At 37.5% G+C, this 18,149-nt stretch overlaps 3 protein-coding genes across 3 annotated transcripts; 2 read left to right on the top strand and 1 right to left on the bottom strand.

Moving 5' to 3' along the window:
- Window positions 1-203: 203 nt before the first annotated feature.
- On the bottom strand, window positions 204-3,804 carry mrps31 (mitochondrial ribosomal protein S31). The gene is made up of 7 exons (XM_062433342.1): window positions 3,634-3,804; window positions 2,632-3,120; window positions 2,229-2,381; window positions 1,797-1,937; window positions 1,640-1,716; window positions 1,194-1,334; window positions 204-1,086 (listed from the first exon to the last, which is right to left on the bottom strand). The coding sequence occupies exons 1-7, from the start codon at window positions 3,744-3,746 to the stop codon at window positions 851-853; spliced, it is 1,350 nt and encodes a 449-aa protein (XP_062289326.1). The 5' UTR covers window positions 3,747-3,804; the 3' UTR covers window positions 204-850.
- Window positions 3,805-4,079: 275 nt separating this feature from the next.
- On the top strand, window positions 4,080-11,496 carry taf6 (TAF6 RNA polymerase II, TATA box binding protein (TBP)-associated factor). Its single transcript, XM_062433120.1, has 15 exons — window positions 4,080-4,271; window positions 6,078-6,235; window positions 6,369-6,455; window positions 6,595-6,748; window positions 6,866-6,922; window positions 7,011-7,130; window positions 7,250-7,371; window positions 7,985-8,062; window positions 8,170-8,271; window positions 8,373-8,555; window positions 8,799-8,873; window positions 8,957-9,082; window positions 9,219-9,392; window positions 9,523-9,714; window positions 10,962-11,496. The coding sequence occupies exons 2-15, from the start codon at window positions 6,080-6,082 to the stop codon at window positions 11,250-11,252; spliced, it is 1,917 nt and encodes a 638-aa protein (XP_062289104.1). The 5' UTR covers window positions 4,080-4,271; window positions 6,078-6,079; the 3' UTR covers window positions 11,253-11,496.
- Window positions 11,497-13,199: 1,703 nt separating this feature from the next.
- On the top strand, window positions 13,200-17,606 carry sat2b (spermidine/spermine N1-acetyltransferase family member 2b). Its single transcript, XM_062433037.1, has 6 exons — window positions 13,200-13,350; window positions 14,300-14,351; window positions 15,829-15,912; window positions 16,115-16,216; window positions 16,414-16,454; window positions 16,640-17,606. Exons 1-6 carry the CDS (start codon window positions 13,288-13,290, stop codon window positions 16,817-16,819), a joined length of 522 nt encoding a protein of 173 aa, XP_062289021.1. The 5' UTR covers window positions 13,200-13,287; the 3' UTR covers window positions 16,820-17,606.
- Window positions 17,607-18,149: the final 543 nt, after the last annotated feature.

Raw genomic sequence — 18,149 nt, 5'->3', positions numbered from 1 at the left:
ATTACCTTTGACATAAAAAGAATACAATAACTGTTTTCATCAACTGCTTCTTTCACTGCGACATATTCCACCAATCCATTCAATGTATGTCCACAAATCTAACGCGCCTTTAGATACAAAACTAAACCATTTATATAAATATTTAAATCAAGTTAATCAGTCTAATTTAACAGCAGTTATTTGTACATCACTTGATACCTTCATTCGTTTTACACGTGTATCATAACAAATACGGCGTGTTGACTGTTGCCTTTCATATAATACCTTTATGATCATTATGTCCACGCTTAAGATGGAAAACATGCATCATGGTGCACTACAACAGTGTAGCAATGAAACACTTTTAAGGCTGACATGGGACTGTCTTATTGCATTGCACTGATGTGAGCAGTTAAGCCCAGTTTTCTGGGACAATTTTGGTATCCCAGACACTGAGAATCCATAAATATAAATGCCTATTTATGTGATTGTATCTTCTAGTCACCTTTTGACTGCAATAGCATTGGACAATTCACATAAAGTGTGAACTAATGAGTGGAAGATTATTAGCCACTGAAATGAGCAAAGAAAGCCATGACTGTACTTTTGCTTACTTTACACTTTTTGTATATTTTGTACAAGCACTTGTATCAGTTTCTCCTCCGTCCTGCAACAAGCCAGTGTTGAAGTGATTAAACATGTCTGATCAACATTTTAAAAACTTAAATCTGTACAATATTTGACACCGGGTCTCCTTGAAGAGTCCAGAAATCCAAGCCTGGTTTCTAATGGAACCTGACAGAGGAAATGGTTCTTGCTGTTAAGTGTCCACTTTCAGTGAATGTTGAAAACATATTTAATCGTCGTAAGTTTAGTTGAGGTAAACATCAGCTTCCTTGAGGACATTGTGTTTTTGATGAAAGTAGTCTCTGAACCAGGAAATGTGCTCTTTCTTCTGCTGGACATTCAAGTAGGGGTTGCTGGACAGACCGGCCACCACGAGCTCCATGAAGTGACGCACTGGTCCCTGACGGGGGAAACCCTCCTCCAAGTGTTTATCAAGGAAGATGTGCTCATGGAACGGGACACTGGCTTCCTCCTCAAGCCCTGACACAGAGCAAGAAAACACTGTCAGTGTATCCAACAACCAGCCGTTTGTTTTTCTCTCTATATATATATATATATTCAACAAGAATACAGCATTCATTACTCACCAGCTTCATTGTCAATTGGGTAGTGCCACACTTTTCCCTCTTTGGTCCACTGGATCATTTCCTCAAGTACATTGCGGGGTTTGTGATTGGGCGCCTGTGACAACTGATGAGCAAAGTCTATGTCCCAAAGAGTGGGCCTCGCTGAAATGCAGCATCATGGGCAAAGGTCAAAATCAAAACATATTGCATTGTGATATTAAATGTGTTTAGGAGAGAAAGAAATGCATTAATGAAGCTCTATTCTCTTTACAATAGTTCATGTTTAAAATCACACAAATCAATTTGAGCAAGAATGACTAAATTCTGGAGGACTAAGTGGAAAAGGTAAAAACTGTCAACCCTTGAACACAATAGTGAAAGCTACATGAACACTATAAATCCTCCAATGTGAGCAAGCATAGTCATTGAAGTAGGCTAGGCCCAGAACAATCAAAATTAATTATTACCAACTGCTGAGTCAACTCCTTCTTCATCAGTAGGGGGGGAGAAAATGTTGAGTCTTTTCCCCGAGAACAAGTTCCTCCTAAAAAATTAAATCACAAAAATTAGTTTCTCCTCAGCATAAAACACAATGTTAATCAAAGATGTGATGAAATGACATACCTTCTCCGTACGCCTTCCAGCTCAGAGATTCCTCTGTCGTGTGTATATCCTCGCCCGTCCTCGTCAAACCGGATCTGATGAGCTGGCCAAGCTTTGTGTTTGTTGGGGCTCCTTCCTACCTTCATGTCAGCAATAATGTCTCTGAGAAAATATTGTTGTATTTGTGTTTATTAGTATGTTCATTGTTTACATTCAGAGGGTCTTTTTTGTCTGTGTATATCTGAAATGTGCCCTCTAAAGCTGAATCCAACTACCTTGAGAGTTTAGAAATATTTTGACCCTGTTTGAAACTAATTATAACATCCTAACCACACACTGCAAGATTCATATATATTAAAAGATCTGCATTTATTAGATGCCATGATGGAACTGAGTTTTCTTAGCACATCTATGGCTTCACCTAACTGCATCAAAAAGACAAACTGTAGATACCCCAGATTGTTCATGTCCCCTTTCTTCTGAGCCACAGTGACAGACTCGTGCTGCCTCAGCTGCATGAGCAGCTCAGACTCAGCCTGGCTGCGGTTAGGCAAAGTGGAAGCAGCGGCAGACGCGGCTGCAACCAGTTCAGGATCCAGACTCTCACTAAAAGAAAGAGCCAAAAACACAGAATAAAGAAAGGCTGAACTCAACAGATGAAGAGGGACCAAGGCTTCAGATATAGACTGTAAAGGAAGATGTTCACAGGTGCAAACTACAGCTGAAATAATCAAACTTGCAATAAAATCAACTGCCGAGCAATTCAGATAAATGCGATGAATGCTGATACAAAAGTCACCAACTCAAAGAAATGCAGTCTGGTGAATAACCTTTCCCAGTCCAGACTCACTCTGACCTCTGTGATGAAGCCTCCTCTGTGGCCTTTTGAAACATACTGATGGTGCTCTCCATAGCGGCAGGCTTTGGCTTGGGGGTAGACTCATAAGTCTCCTTCACTTTCAAGTTTTTGAGCTTCCTCTTATTAGTTACTTCCACCTTCATGGCTCCAAGAAGGTCAAGGAGATTCTCCTTCCCACTCTTGGCTGCATCAGTTTTTTCTTGTATTGGCTTTGCTGCATCCTGTCCAGTTATAACATCTGTCTCCACGGCTATACCTCCACCATCTGTCTTTAACACTACTGGCTCCTCCCTTTGTTCATCCATCTTGATGACTTTGCTATCATCTTCTGCTTTCTGTTTAAAAGCAGTTGGAGATACTGTCGGCTCGCCCTCTTTATCCACATTTGTTTTAGCATTTTGATTAGAGGGGGCAACATCGTCTTTCTTTTCACAGAGTCTGAATGAACTTGTGCTGAGGGCTTTGACTCCACCTTCATTAGCAACCCTATGAAAGGAGAAAAAAAGGTAATCAGAATCTTGTGATCATAGGAGCTCGGATGATTATCATACTACAACAATATTCAATAAAAAGACACTGCATTTGATTCTTGGGAGATTCTGTCATGACGCAAATTGAATCCCAACATCCACACAAGAGAAAGACACAGAATTCACATCACTCTATACCAACCTGTACAGCACGGTAGCTTTTTAAAATGATAGTAATGTAAAACGTGAGGAGGTCAGCTGTATGTGCATTTCAGCTCCAACTTCATACACACGTTACCATGGAAACGACCTACCATCGCTGGAAGCAATGTCAATCAAATCGTCCCGCCCACCAGTGCAGCTTCAGTAAGCTCTCTCAGCTTTTATGACATCTTTTATGTAATTTTTCAACTATTACAAGTGTACATTGTCAGCGTTTAAATGTAGTATCTCTCTTCAACAGAAACACAGCACTGAACCTCGCAGTGAGGAGCTAACGTTAGGTAACATTCAGACAGAACAAACTCACCTGAAAACTGGAGCCGCAGCAGTGTTGCATTTCGCTGGCAGCAGACGCGACTCACAGATACTAACAGAAGAAGTCCTAACCGTGTAAACAGTCCGGAATATAAATCTATACATGATTACTTCTTGTCACGTCCTTCCCCCACGCTCCAGACGGTCGTGTCCGTTGCTTCTACATAAGGTCACCCCCCGTAAACTCGAGGATGAAGATGGTTCCGGGGTAGACTTTGGGTAGCTTAGAATAAGGACGGCATTCTCCGTGGAGAAATAATAAATTCAATAATAATTTAAAATGATTTGATTTAAATATTTGTTATTTTCCCTTGAAAGTACATTTCTTTAATTTATTTTGTACTCTTTTAGATTTGTAATACACTTGAGGCGGTAACGAGCTTGGAGTGTAGTCTCGCGATATCACAACCGGAACGTGACTCAAAATGGCGACGGAATACAAGCGCTAATTCACGAACGGAGGTTCTAGTTGCGATCCGTGAATTAGTTAGTTATTTATATCGGGCAATGGATATTTATAGAGAGGAGTTAGCTTTGCGAAATAATTATTGTTGCAAATCTCAACATTGACTGTTTTTATTCATATAAGTTCCTGCTTTACCTCAGAAAGGAGAGGACAACTTCACACAGGTAAAAACGTCAACGGAAGCTAAGTGACTAGCATGCGAGCTAACACATTTCAAATTTAGCTCACTATAAGTTAATATAGAAGAAATTTGTAGTCTCCAAGATCTTCGAAATCAACTCCGATTTTTTTCATTTTGCTGCGTTGGTGTTGCACTTGAGTTAATATGCTTTTTGGGTGGCTTGTGGTCCATGTACGGTTGTTGGTTGTTATTCCGTCAGAGTGGTTAACCCGCTTTCCGTGGAGCTCAGTTTGTTTACACACATGAAGTCTAAAAACCCATTTAAAAGTGTTCAGGCCTTCATCTTTCTGTTGTTATATTGTTAAATAACACCTAATTCCAATGGATGTGAGTCGGATTATTGACACTGATAACAGAAACCATCTCTTATTGTCATATGTACAATACATCTTTATAAACTGATGTATTAAATTCAAGATATCATTTCAAGTTATTTTATTTTTGGACCGTTTTCACATTCATCTCAGAGAAGGGTACATACACTGAGCAAGGTGACATCTTGTGTTCAACAGTTAAACTTTAAAATAAACAATATTTACATGTTTACAGTATTATGTCATTTTTAATGAGGGAGAAAGGATAGGTGTCATTTTAATTATTTAAACAACATAATTAAAGTTTTTTTGTGGCGAAAAAACATCAGAGGCAAGTTGTTATTCAGAGTAGAGGATTTTATATACATCTTAACACATGTCTGGAGGGCATCTTTAAGATCTTGTTGCCTTGTATGGGGATATTGAACTGCAGCTTTCAAATTCTGCCACAAATACAATTATAACGTAAAAAGGAATTGTATTTAGGTTGGGATGTAACCACTCTAAGACCTAAACATTATTGTCTTAAACCATTCCTGTATAGCTTGTTAACATGGATGTCAAGCATGTTATGGGTTTTTTTTCGTTGTTGCATTGATCTTACTAATACCTGCAAGTTAGAGAGAATAATTGCATACCAAGAGGCTTCTACCACATTATGTCATGTTTTGGTTAATTCGTGTGTGTGTGTGTGTGTGTGTGTGTGTGTGTGTGTGTGTGTGTGTGTGTGTGTGTGTGTGTGTGTGTGTGTGTTGCTTTTTTGGTTTGTTTTTGTTTTTTTGGGTGAGTGTGTAATTTTGGATCAGACTGTTGAACTTTCTATGAGTTTCCCCACATACTTACTGTCAGACACAAGCTGGCATATCATTTGTGGCTTTTTCAACAGTGACTTTCTTTTTTGTTATTGTCCCTTTAAAGTAGCAGTGAAGCACGAAGGCAGCAGTTGTATACACAGTGTCTTTTATTTCAGCTGTGGAAACCTGTAGCTCCTTCAGTGTTGTATTTGGCCACATGGTGGCATCCCTCAGTGCTGCCCATTATGCATGAAAAACATCTTTGGTGATGACTCTAGGCAGATACATCTATACATCTGTGTTAGGCAGAATCATATTGTTTCCATTCTTTTATGGTTGGATATACTTATACTATACTTGCACTGTATGATGGATATTCAGTGTCTACAAAGGTTGAAAAATTAACTAACCAGCTGTTGGATCTTCTTTTTTTAAATAGACACCATTCATTAAATTAGAAAAAACCTATATTAAAACTCTAAATGATAAGACAATGATCAGATCCAACAAAACTTGCACTCTCTCACATTAGCGTGGGTCATTGGTAGTACTGATAATACTTTATAAGATTTTGGTGAAAAAACAGTGTCTCCAAGAATAAGTGGAATACATTTAGGTGAACTTGAGCTTGTGTACAATGTGGGAGGTTATATTCACAGACCTGTGTACTTTTTGTCTTAGCCATGGCGGAGGAACGACGGCCAAAGCAGTGTTCGGTCGTCCTGCCCACGGAGTCCATGAAGGCCATGGCAGAGTCTATGGGAGTGGGACAGTTACAGGAGGAGAGCTGCGTAGCCTTAAGTGAAGAAGTCAGCTACAGAATAAAAGAAATTGCGCAGGTAAAGCACAGATGATTGGAGCACATATTATATGGGTTTGTAAATTATTCTGAAGCCACATGCTTGAATATCTTCATTTATATCATACCTACTATATTTAAATGTTGTTCTTTCATTTCTCCTTTTTACACAGGATGCTCTCAAATTCATGCATCATGGGAAGAGACGTAAATTAACCACCAATGACATAGATAATGCTCTCAAACTCAAAAATGTAGAGGTAAAGAAGAACTTCCATACATGCTTTATTACTTTAATAAACCACTTAAGGGATGCAATTTGAAGTAAAACATACAGTGGATCTTCTGCTGTGGTTTCTTTTTAAATTCTGCATTTTAAGTAAATTCCTCTCTTTATAGCCCCTGTATGGATTCCAGTCGCAAGAGTTTATCCCTTTTCGCTTTGCAAGTGGTGGTGGAAGAGAGCTTCATTTCTATGAGGAAAAGGAAGTGGACCTCAGTGACATTATTAACACACCGCTCCCCAGAGTTCCTCTAGACGTATCACTCAAAGGTACAAAAATAATCAGTATAACATGCTGTTATACTCCAATATATGTTATTTCAATTTATTTTGACTGTATGATTTTTAAGCTAATGCATACATACATACTTTTCTTTTAACCCATAGCTCACTGGTTAAGTATCGAGGGAATGCAGCCTTCTATTCCAGAAAATCCACCACCAGGTAAGCCCTGTTTAAATTGTCTTATCTTAAAACACAAAAAATGTATGGAGGGGAAACTTACTCTTAATTTTTATTTACTGCTTTTCAGCATCAAAAGAGCAACAAAAAGCGGAATCCACAGAGCCCCTTAAAGTCGTCAAACCTGGTCAGGAGGAGGAAGGTACGATTCAAGGCAAGGGTCAGGGAGCAACACCAGCTGATGGCAAAGGTCTGTAACTTATTTTGTAGACAAAATAATAATATTATCAGTATTAAAAAGTTTATTTTCTTATTCTGTCTCCATACCGTCCCTCCCTAATCCTTTATGTGCATGTTTGTCTCTTTTAGGAAAAGAAAAGGGTCTAATAAGGTTGAAGCCACGCAGCACTCATGAGTTGTCTGTGGAACAGCAGCTCTACTACAAGGAAATAACAGAAGCATGTGTTGGCTCATGTGAAGCAAAAAGAGCTGTAAGTTTTTCCTGTCTCTCTTTATATATATATTTAAAATCTCATGCATTCTTAGTATTAATGTAATTTTGTGTGTGTGATTTTTTTTTTTCCTTTCGTTGACATTAAATGAAAAAGTAAAGCCCCTGAAAACTGTCAGGTTTTAAGTTTTCTCTCTGTCATTAAGTATTCATAACTAAATATGCAACAATCAGATTAAAGGTCAGAAGAAAAACACCCTTAGGTTTTTTAGATATTTAGAGTTTATCTCTGAAAAACTCACCAGGACTGTGTAGGTGTGGTTTGATCAGTTTTTAATTGACATTGGTCTGTCAAGCAAAGCATTCAACTCCACAACTTTGATTTGATTTTGATTCGAATGTTTTGATTGGTGCACAGAAATATGTCACCTTAGTATAATAATAAAATAAATCACCTTAGCCCCATCCAATTAAAACAGCAGAGACAGAAACAGGGACTTAAGGTAAAAGAATCAAAGAACTTTGTAACATGTAGCAGCAAACATGAGATTGACAATGTAATAATACCAGGGTTCTTCCAAAATATGAAATTGTTGTTCTGACCTTGTCATGTCACTTTTTTTTGGATAAAGGTTTCCTCTTTTTTTATTCAGGAAGCTTTACAGAGTATTGCTACAGATCCTGGACTCTATCAGATGCTTCCAAGATTCAGCACGTTTATTTCTGAAGGAGTGAGCATCTTTTCCAACTTTCTCTTACATTTTGAAGCATGACTACCTAATACAAAATATCCAAGTATATCTCTGCTCAAAGCACTGACTTTATGTTCTTCTGAAAGGTTCGCGTGAATGTGGTGCAAAACAACTTGGCTCTACTGATTTACCTCATGCGGATGGTCAAAGCGCTAATGGACAACCCCACCCTGTACTTGGAGAAATATGTGAGTGGAGAGAAAAAAAAAAAAAGAAATTTGATGATTAAATTATATAATTTTAACACTTACTTTTTATTGGATATTTTCTTTCCTGCTTTTATTTGTAGCTGCATGAACTCATCCCGGCTGTGGTGACGTGTATTGTGAGTAAACAGCTGTGTTTGAGACCAGATGTTGACAACCACTGGGCTTTACGGGACTTTGCTGCTCGCCTCATGGCACAAAGTTGCAAAACTTTCAGTACTACGACCAACAACATCCAGTCCCGTATTACCAAGACTTTTACTAAGGTGGGTTTCTGTCATGCTTTTTTTTGTTGTTCATGAAATAGAGGCTTTAACTAATTCATGTATAGTTATAGATGGAGTCTTATTGGATCCTGTTTGAAATAATTCATATTAAACTGTAGGCACTTACCAGGCCAATATATGTCATCTGTCTGATTTTGTTGTAGATAAATGTCACCCTCCCTGAGTTCATGTGTAGAAGTACTGTTTGTGTTTTCTCATACTAAACCTGACTTGTTTTCACAGAGTTGGTTGGATGAAAAAACTCAGTGGACGACACGATATGGCTGCATCGCTGGACTTGCTGAACTGGGACCTGATGTGAGTGTGATTTTGTTTTGTCGGTTGTTTCTTGTTCTCTCTCTGTCCCATTGGCACCAACATGCTACTTTTGTGCTCTGTAGGTGATCAAGACATTGATCCTTCCTCGGCTTACTGTAGAGGGTGCTCGCATCAAAGCAGTGATGGAAGGACCGGTGGTCTCAAACATTGACAAAATAGGAGCTGACCATGTTCAAAGTCTCTTACTGGTAAGAAATCCAAGTTCTGTGACTATAATGCATTGAAAAGACAGACAATTTCAGTAATTGTTTTTTTTTCAAAATTTGTAGCAAAATTGCGTTTTTCTTATATACAAAATATGCTTGTTTCGTTGCCTTTTCAAAGAAACACTGTGCCAGTGTTATTGCCAAGATACGACCTCAGCCTGACAACGTAGAGCAGTATCGGACAGACTACGGTTACCTCGGGCCCATGCTTTGTTCCCATGTAATGAAGGCCAGGACCCAAGCAGCGCTGCAAGCTCAGCAGGTCAACAGAACCACATTAACAATCACACAGGTATATTTAATGTTTACTTAAGGTTCAAACAAATATGGAAAAGTAAAAGGACATTTTTGATACAACCACAGAATAAATGGCATTCAAATAAAGATGATGTGATGTCATTTATGTCTCATTTACCATCTAGCCTCGACCTACCCTCTCAGTCTCGCAAAGTGGGTTAAGTGGATCGACGGGGCCTCGCACTCCCAGCATAATTAAGGTTCCAAGCTCTCTCACCTTGATGTCTCCTCGACCGGGGACCCCATCACAGCCATCTCCCCCGGCAACAAAGTACATCGTCATGACAACCAGTGCAGGAGCTGCTTCAACTCAGCAGGTACTTTTTTTGCAGTTTTACACTCCTCAGAACGTTGCTTCAAAGTGTATCTGCCTAACTGTTTACATTTAAAAGGTAATATGATGAACATTTTAAAGCTTTTGAATATACTTGTGCTTCACATTGCCTTCATACAGCAGCTATAATGATGTAATATGCAGTGCATAATCAGTACAAATATTTAATGTTTTACAATATGAAAAAACTAAGTTTCATCAACATATTGAAACAATTTATCACATCTTTTTACATGTATTTATTTTCTCTGAACTTCAACTTAGATAAAAAAAGGTCATTTGTCATGACTGCTCACTAGTGGGAAAAAAAGGACTGTACAAAGACCTACCTGTGGAAACTACCTGTGACCACTCCAGGGTTGCTGCTCATAAACTCACACTTACCTCTTGGCACCAAAAATAAATGCCCTGTTATGGATAAGACAAAGCCTGTTCTTCTTTCCTGTTATAACTAGGTTATGGTTATGTAAAGCGATTACATTTTTAATGTTTGTCCTAAAAGAAATCAGCCCATTCTCAAAGACACACTACACTGTTGTCCTGCAGTTAGGGTTAGGGTTAGCCATACCAGCAGGCAAAGAACATGCTCTTTTCAGGCTACGGTGTACATGCAGTTATACCAACTACTGAGGTAGTTATGTTCACATTAGATAGTCTTAGATTGTAGAAATGTCTACTTTAACATGCCAGAGCCACACAGGTGTTTAAAAAAAAAAAAAGCATGAATAGGAGAAGTACCCAGTGCATCACATCACTCAGATCCATGAATTACGCCAATTGAAAGTGTTGAGGTGGAAAACTACTGAAGGAAAGACCATTGTTTGGGTTAATCTTTGACCTCACTTGACATGGCTTTGTATTGATGATGTAATAAATGATGATATTCACATTTTTAAAGTGGACTTGTAGAAGTGTATTCAATTGATAATGCTCCAGCATGTTTAAATGTTTCGACATGTTACGTTCATTTATCGCAGGATGTGGTGTTTCAGCAGTGACAGTAAAGATGTCACTAATATGTATCTACTGTATTTTTTTAACCAATATGTGAAACAAGTGATCAGTTCGGCCCCATTTGACAACTGATTAATGAAAAAGTCACTGTTTTTTGCTTGGAACTTATTGAGACCTCAGTTTTCAGATTTAAATTGATGGTACTCTCACACTTATCTAAAAAAATTCACAACCCTTCAGTATTAAATTACATCTGTCTTTTTGTCTTCCCTTCAGGTAATCACCATCAGCTCTTCCCAGTCTGCCTCACCAGTCACTAGCACTGTTCCCAGCGCCACTTCAACCTTGCAGCCCCTGGTTAAACTAGAGTCTGGCAGTGGCCCTGCACTGACAGCATCACGACCTATGCAGAAGTACATAGTGGTATCTCTGCCCTCGTCTGCCTCTTCCTCTTTGGAGAGTAAGAGCTCTGTACTACCAACCTCAATTTCCTCAACTCCTCTAGAAGCAGGGATGAAGCTAGACCGGTCCGAGTCTCCTGGAGCGAGCACACAGTCGCCACACTGAGACTTATAGGTGGTGGAGATTTTTTATCATGTTGCAGCGGCGGAACACACAAGAAGGTTTGTTTGGGCTGAACTTACAGGGGTAAATTCTGGAATGGTTTGAGGGGGGGTATCTGAACCCTTGAACTGATGACAAAGAGCAAATGTGACCAGAAATTGTAAATATGTTAATGCCCATGAAAATTGAGGTCAATCTGTGACAACTGTAATGTTTCAGCTTATATTCTAATTGATTTCATGTTCTTTTTTTACTCTAAAATAAATCAGATTTTGTATTAATTCCTTCATGTGGGTGTGTGTCTATATTCCTGTTCAGTTTTTTAAGAAAACTATTATTCTATTGAGTTTGCCATCAGCAAATTTCACTGTTTATTAAGTATAATATAGTATAATTGTTGTATTTACTACAAACTACTCATGCATTTTAATTTATTATTACACAGGCATTCACACAAGGGCAGCAATGCAATGCAATCCACATCAGTGTGAAGGCAGTACAACAATTGACCTGGAGGTGTAGTCATTTCAGAACTCCTGGCATACATATTCAAACTACTGAAATTTTAATAGACATTTGTCAAAACTTGGGTTATTAGTGGAAAAATTGCACCAATGATCCAAATTGTCTACTGTATACATTTAAAACATTTTCGCTCCAGAGTTTTGAAGTTATTTTATTTTTTTAAAGATTTATTTTTTGCTTTATTTGTGGGTAGCATAGAGGTTAACAGGAAACGGAGAGAGAGGGGAATGACCTGCAGCAAATGTCCCTTGCTGGAATTGAACCAGGGACATTGCCTTTCTGTGGCATGCACCTTAACCACTCAACTACCAATATGTGCCATGAAGTTATTTTTAAGATAGATTAACATAAATTGTTCAAACAAACCATTTACCACTACATTATTTTCTGAAACTGGCTTGTAGTCACTGATCTAAATCCCATGAGTGGTGCAAACCAGCAAAGAGAATATTAACGCTTAAACTTGAATGTGTGAGTGGCATTTCATTGGTGGAGCTAATGTAAGTATTATATATTGTTGTAGTTCAATATTAATGCATCATTTGTTTTATGTATTTATTATGGTTTATTTAATAGGAACATATACAATATACATAGACAGGCTAGAACAACTGTCTGGTGCAAGTACCACACTGTGCTAATTTGCAACACCTGTTCCTAGGAGGGCTTTTGTGAAGGTCAGATTCAAGGATTGAACTTGTCATTCAGCCATGTAGGTACATGAAAGAACGAAATACGGTTACTCATTTCCCAGTGAAGTAAATATAATCTATATTATGTACACATGCACATTAATTTAGCAGATGTGTGTGTGCATACATACATATAAATACACACTACATATCTACCTACATACATATACACAAATACGTGATAAAATAAAGAACATCTGTAATAAAATGTAATAATGTAAGAACAAATTAATTGCACGGTACATTGCAACAATGTAACTCAGTGTGTATGAAAAAAAAGTTTAAAAAAAGTAAAGTAAACCAAGAACATTAGCACAATGAATGCAGTACAGCACGGAATAAAAAAAACTCTACTAGTTTGTATGTAAAATATGAAAAGTAACTACCGGTTGGAACTATATGTGTCAGATAAATGTAAATATATCACTCTAAAATTTAGAGGAGTAGCAGTATAAAGAAGCATAAACTGGAAATACTGGAGTAAATTAAATACCTCAATGTCGTACTTCAGTGGATGTAATAATTATAGGTAATTTGAATAATAATTGATTTACCTTTTTGAGGGCAGAGTTGCCACACCGGAAGCCTTTTTTTCTAGGATACGACGCCCTATGGTAAGTCCAGAGCCGCTCTGGGTAAGCCAATCAAAGGCAGAGTAGGGCGGGACTTAGCAATACTAGGGTTAAAAAAACGAAAAAAAAACCAAACACAGATTTGTACTTTGCCCCCTCGAGACAGTAGTCAGGTTAGTGTAAGTGTAGTGGGCTCATTGTGCTACTTGAAATAAAAGTTCAAACCCTGCTGCTGTTGCTTCTGCAGACATGAATTTCAAAGTTCGCCCCGCTGCAGCTGAAGACTGCAAAGACATATCAAGAATGATAATGGTGAGTGAGTACTGATAATGGAGAGGTGGAATAGTGGTGTGAAGCTAACGCTAGCTCCTCAAAAAGCGCCCCACAAGGAACATTGTAACTACGGAAGACTAGAGTGGACGTGCTGTCAAATATGTTTTAAAGCTGTTATCTCGAGAAAACGAGCTTTGATATCCCGAGATAAAGAGATTATCAGCGCCAAAAGGTTGTTTCCTGTTGTAACTTTTATAATGTTTATCAGACATCAGCAGTGCCATGCCAGAATTGAGTAATGAGAGAGGGGAAGCTTTCTGAAACAGTGAATCAAATAAAGGAGTTGTGTTGAAAATGGTTCACTGTTTGGAAGCAACAGTCAAAATGGCGACATCTACTGGGCAACGTTGACATTGCTTTTACATGTGATGGTTCAGGGCAAGATGTCATGAAGCAATCAATATACAACTCACCACTGTCATCACTTTCATGTTTTTTCTGTCACATTTTATTCGAAAAAAGTTATAAAGTTACCAAAAACTGTCCCAGTTCGTGGATGTACAATTATATGGTGATAATTAGTAGTTTGTTAGTAAGCCTCAATTACCCCAAACTCATTTTTATTAGTGATGAATCCCCCCCGACAGTCATAAGCCTTGAAGGCTGATGGTGTGATCAAATGAACCAGACACTCATTTTCAAGTTCCCTGTAATTAACTTGTTATCTTGAGAAAACAGAAGTCGTTTATCGTGAGAAATCAGCCTTTTGTTTTCATAAGATAAATGAAACCGCTCTTGTGAGAATACGAGCTTTGTTAACTTGAAGTCACGTGGTAATTATCTCACGATCTCGAGATGATAGTGTTAAAAAAATTTGCAAGCACAGCCATTCTCGACTGTAACACTTGTTATGTTTCATTGAATTAATATGTCCCTTTGGTGCATGTGTCAAATGGGACATAAATACCTCATTGTATCCTTTTTTCAGGAGCTGGCAGTTTATGAAAACATGCCTGACCAAGTGAAGATATCCCATAAAGGTAATTTTGATTTATTTGTAGAAAAAAAAGAAAGGCAAGATTTGTAAAAAATACAGAGAAATCTTCCTTCAGTATAAGTGCCGTTATTATTCTACTAAATTTTACCAAACTGGATGAAAATAACAGGCAGAGTATATTGTGTGTGACTGTTTTATGATTTTGTTTTAGTAACACTGTAAAAAAAAAAAGAAAGAAAGAAAAGAAAACGATAACTATAGACCTTTATCACAGAAGACATTTTAGCTGGAGAAGCCCAGGTGAAACTTTAACATTAATGACATCAGAGGAGAGGTGTACCAGAAGCCATTACACTGTGCTGCCATGTGCAGAAACTTGGAAAAGCAAATGGTTGATGCCATTATCAGCATTATTAATCACATCTGTGTTATTTCTATTATGAAATTAATGTCTACTGTGAAACAGATCTATAGTACCACCATGGCAGTCTGTAGAAGCAGCACTGGGTCTGAATGTTTATGTCTAATCCATGTGCAGATAGTACAAATTGCAATGTGAGATTAGATATTATAAAGTCAGCAGTGCAACGCAGACATGGATAATAATAAATGGAGTGTGCTAATAAGTAACAGTGATGAGATTACAGTCACTTTGATAAACAGGAGCATACACGGATCCAGCGGTGGTAAATCCTCAATATGGTGGGATCAGATCCTTTGGAGAAAAGATGCAACATTGAGGTTGATGCACCTCAGGAGATTGGGGCAAAGAAAAGTTTTGTCCTTTTAAAGTTTTAGGTTTTTTTTAAGCTAATCTCATTAATGTCTTGCTTCACACATATGCATGTCTAAATTAGTCAAGTACTGTGTAGAGATGTACATAAGTACAACAATTTTTCAATACAAAAAAAAATATGTATACATCACAGTTCATACATACATGTAGTCTGTTTAAAAGGTACCTTCATTGTTGAGTTTTTGTCCACTGGCAGCAGTGTACATCACACACCACAAGCACAAGCATGACCCAGTACACTTTCCTTCTGAGGATAATTCATATCAACAGCTCATGGCAGTAAAATACGCCAATATATGAGAAATGGCATAAAAGAAGAATGCAAGTGGACACAGGTGTGAAAGTTTCAGAACAAGAATTTGCAAATGTATTATAAGGTAGGAAATGGATTTAACATTCTTATGAGTTAACCTAGTCAGAATAAACCCCACAGATTTAGATGGAGATCTCTGAGTTGTACAGTAGTTATATAATTGCTTTACAATCTGTTGTTTGCCTTGTAGACTATTGTGTATCAATGTCACCATGTCCCTGAATCTCAACTGATATTGTTAATATAAGAACCAAGTTGTAAAAACTTTTAAATAATTCCATAGTTGTCTCAGGTATTTATATTTTTGATGCATCTAGTCACTTGGAAGCTGGCAATGGTCACACATTTTTTTTGTCATGGAAAGATGAAATGTTCCTTTGTTGGTTAATGATCTGTTTTATTTTACTTCAGAATTGGAGCGGGACGGTTTCTGCCAGAATCCCTTCTTTGGATGCCTCGTGGCAGAAGTACCTGAGGAGCATAAATCTAAAGAAGGTGAAGTGTTGATCGGGCCTGCCTTGTCAGCCAGTTTTGAACTTGTCGGCATGTTATACAGATAATAAAGGATCTGCGTCCTTGCTGTGCAGCCTCATAAATCATCAGAATAGCTGTTTGATTCCTTTCACAGCCGACACTGACAGTTTTTTAATTGCTCTGGTGTTCTTCCTGATTTACTTTTTGATTTATGTCCATGTAGGATTCACGGTTATTGGATACGCCCTTTACTTTTACACTTACAGTACATGGATGGGGCGATCAGTATATTTGGAGGACTTGTATGTGATGCCAGAATTCAGAGGTAAAATATGTTAACAAATCTTGTAATGTAATATTTGTTTTTTGTACTTGCTTACATTTATGGTATCTACAAATTATAATTTCTCTATTTTTACTAAACTTTAAATGTTGTTATATTATATTCTTTAACAAATGAAATAAGTAGGTTTTATAAAGTAAATATTTTCAACCTCACGTTTTTTTTAATTCCCTCAACAGGAAATGGCATTGGCAAAGGTTTACTGTGCAAAGTTGCTAAGGTGAGAATGTCTTTGTTGACCGCTTAAACAGTTTTCAAGGAAATAGGATTTTTAACATAGTTGTGCTGTAATTGCTCTTGAGGTGAAATTGTTTTTTTTCATTGTGATTGCTTTGAGTAATGCCATTCTGTGTGAGGAATAGGTAACAGCGCATGATTAACTAAAGGACTGTCCTGTTTACTCAGGTGGGAAAAGACAAGCAGTGTGTGCGGCTGCAGTTGTCCGTGTTGAACTGGAATACACCTACTCGAGACTTCTATGCTGCTAAAGGAGCTCAAGACCTCACTGAGAGCGAAGGCTGGCATTTTATACGTTTTGACGGACAAAACCTGGACAATTTAGCAAATGACGCTCCTAAAAATTAGAAGTTTTATATGAAAAATATGTTCCTTGCTTTGAAAAAGTGGCTGGATTGTTGTCTGCTATAAACATTCACCCTTAATAAGACAGTCAAATTAAGCTTCACTCTCCTTGGTTAGTTTTTACCTGGCCTTTCTCCTGATTTAACAAAATTATATCTTGATAGAAAATCCCTTATTTTTACTTATGTAGAGCAGATGATTTAAATACTCTAATTTCAGTATCTTGAGAGAGAGTACCTTTCAGTACTTGTGAGACCACTGCCCTTAAGGAATACTGTTGCCTTGAAGGTATACATTGTCTGCAATAAGATATATGGTACATGTCAAAGTGACATCCACATGAATGCCAGGATCCAAGGTTTCTCAGCAGAATATTGCCCAGAGAATCACACTGCCTCTGCCGACCTGCGTTCCTCCCATATTGCATTCTGGTGCCATCTCTTTCCCAGGTAAAAATTATGGACCATAATAATTCAGCTCACTGTCATGACTACAATAGCTGTAATTTCCTACTTTATTTAAAGCAGTCAATGGAGAGGGAGATGTGCCAACAAGTCAAAACCTGATTACTTTTATGAACTGGTCTCATTTTAAGATGAATACATGAACTGAGCAGGAAATTAACGCTTGTCCATCACAGTGCTCAACCATCTTGAACATGACTTGATTTGGTTTATAACAACTGATATTTTCTGAATACAAACATACACAAACATTACTGTAAAACAATGTATGTTATTACAGGTCTACATGTGTAGTAGTGGATCTAATTAAAAATTGTAGCAAACTTGTCATCAGTTATGGGTTTATTTATGACAAATACAATGTACAGTATTGTCTTACATTGGGGACATCATAAACCCTCATTGATATAAATCAACATCCAGATTTTTGTTAATCAGTCACTGAAAATCTTTATTTGTGTGTAAAACAGACAAGAAAACTGCAGGAATATATGTAAAATCGCAGACAAGAAAACTATTTGATATATCACCTGAAATATACACATTTGCCAAGAAATGCATAAAACCTAATGGCTATGAAATCTGTCTACATATGAACACTAAATGCATATACTTGAACACAAACAATTAGTTTTAGCATATAGCAGTGTAAGATGATCTGATGATTAGATAAATCTGTTACTATATATGTGTTCCTAGTCATAGTAATAAAAGTCTTGAACCTTAAAAAATTAAACAGTTGTCAAAGATGTAGAGATCAGAGGACCAGATACACTTTGCATAACTTTCTTGCAACTTTTTTCTCACAATCAAGTAATCCTTTGCTATCAATAAGATAAAAGCAAGGAAGAGTAACTAGTGTAAAAGTT

The sequence above is a fragment of the Scomber scombrus genome, chromosome 14 (genome assembly GCF_963691925.1).
Source record: "Scomber scombrus chromosome 14, fScoSco1.1, whole genome shotgun sequence".
NCBI classification, from domain to species: Eukaryota; Metazoa; Chordata; class Actinopteri; order Scombriformes; family Scombridae; genus Scomber; species Scomber scombrus.
Note: the sequence above shows the minus strand (reverse complement) of the source record. Positions and strands in the feature narration are given on the sequence as shown.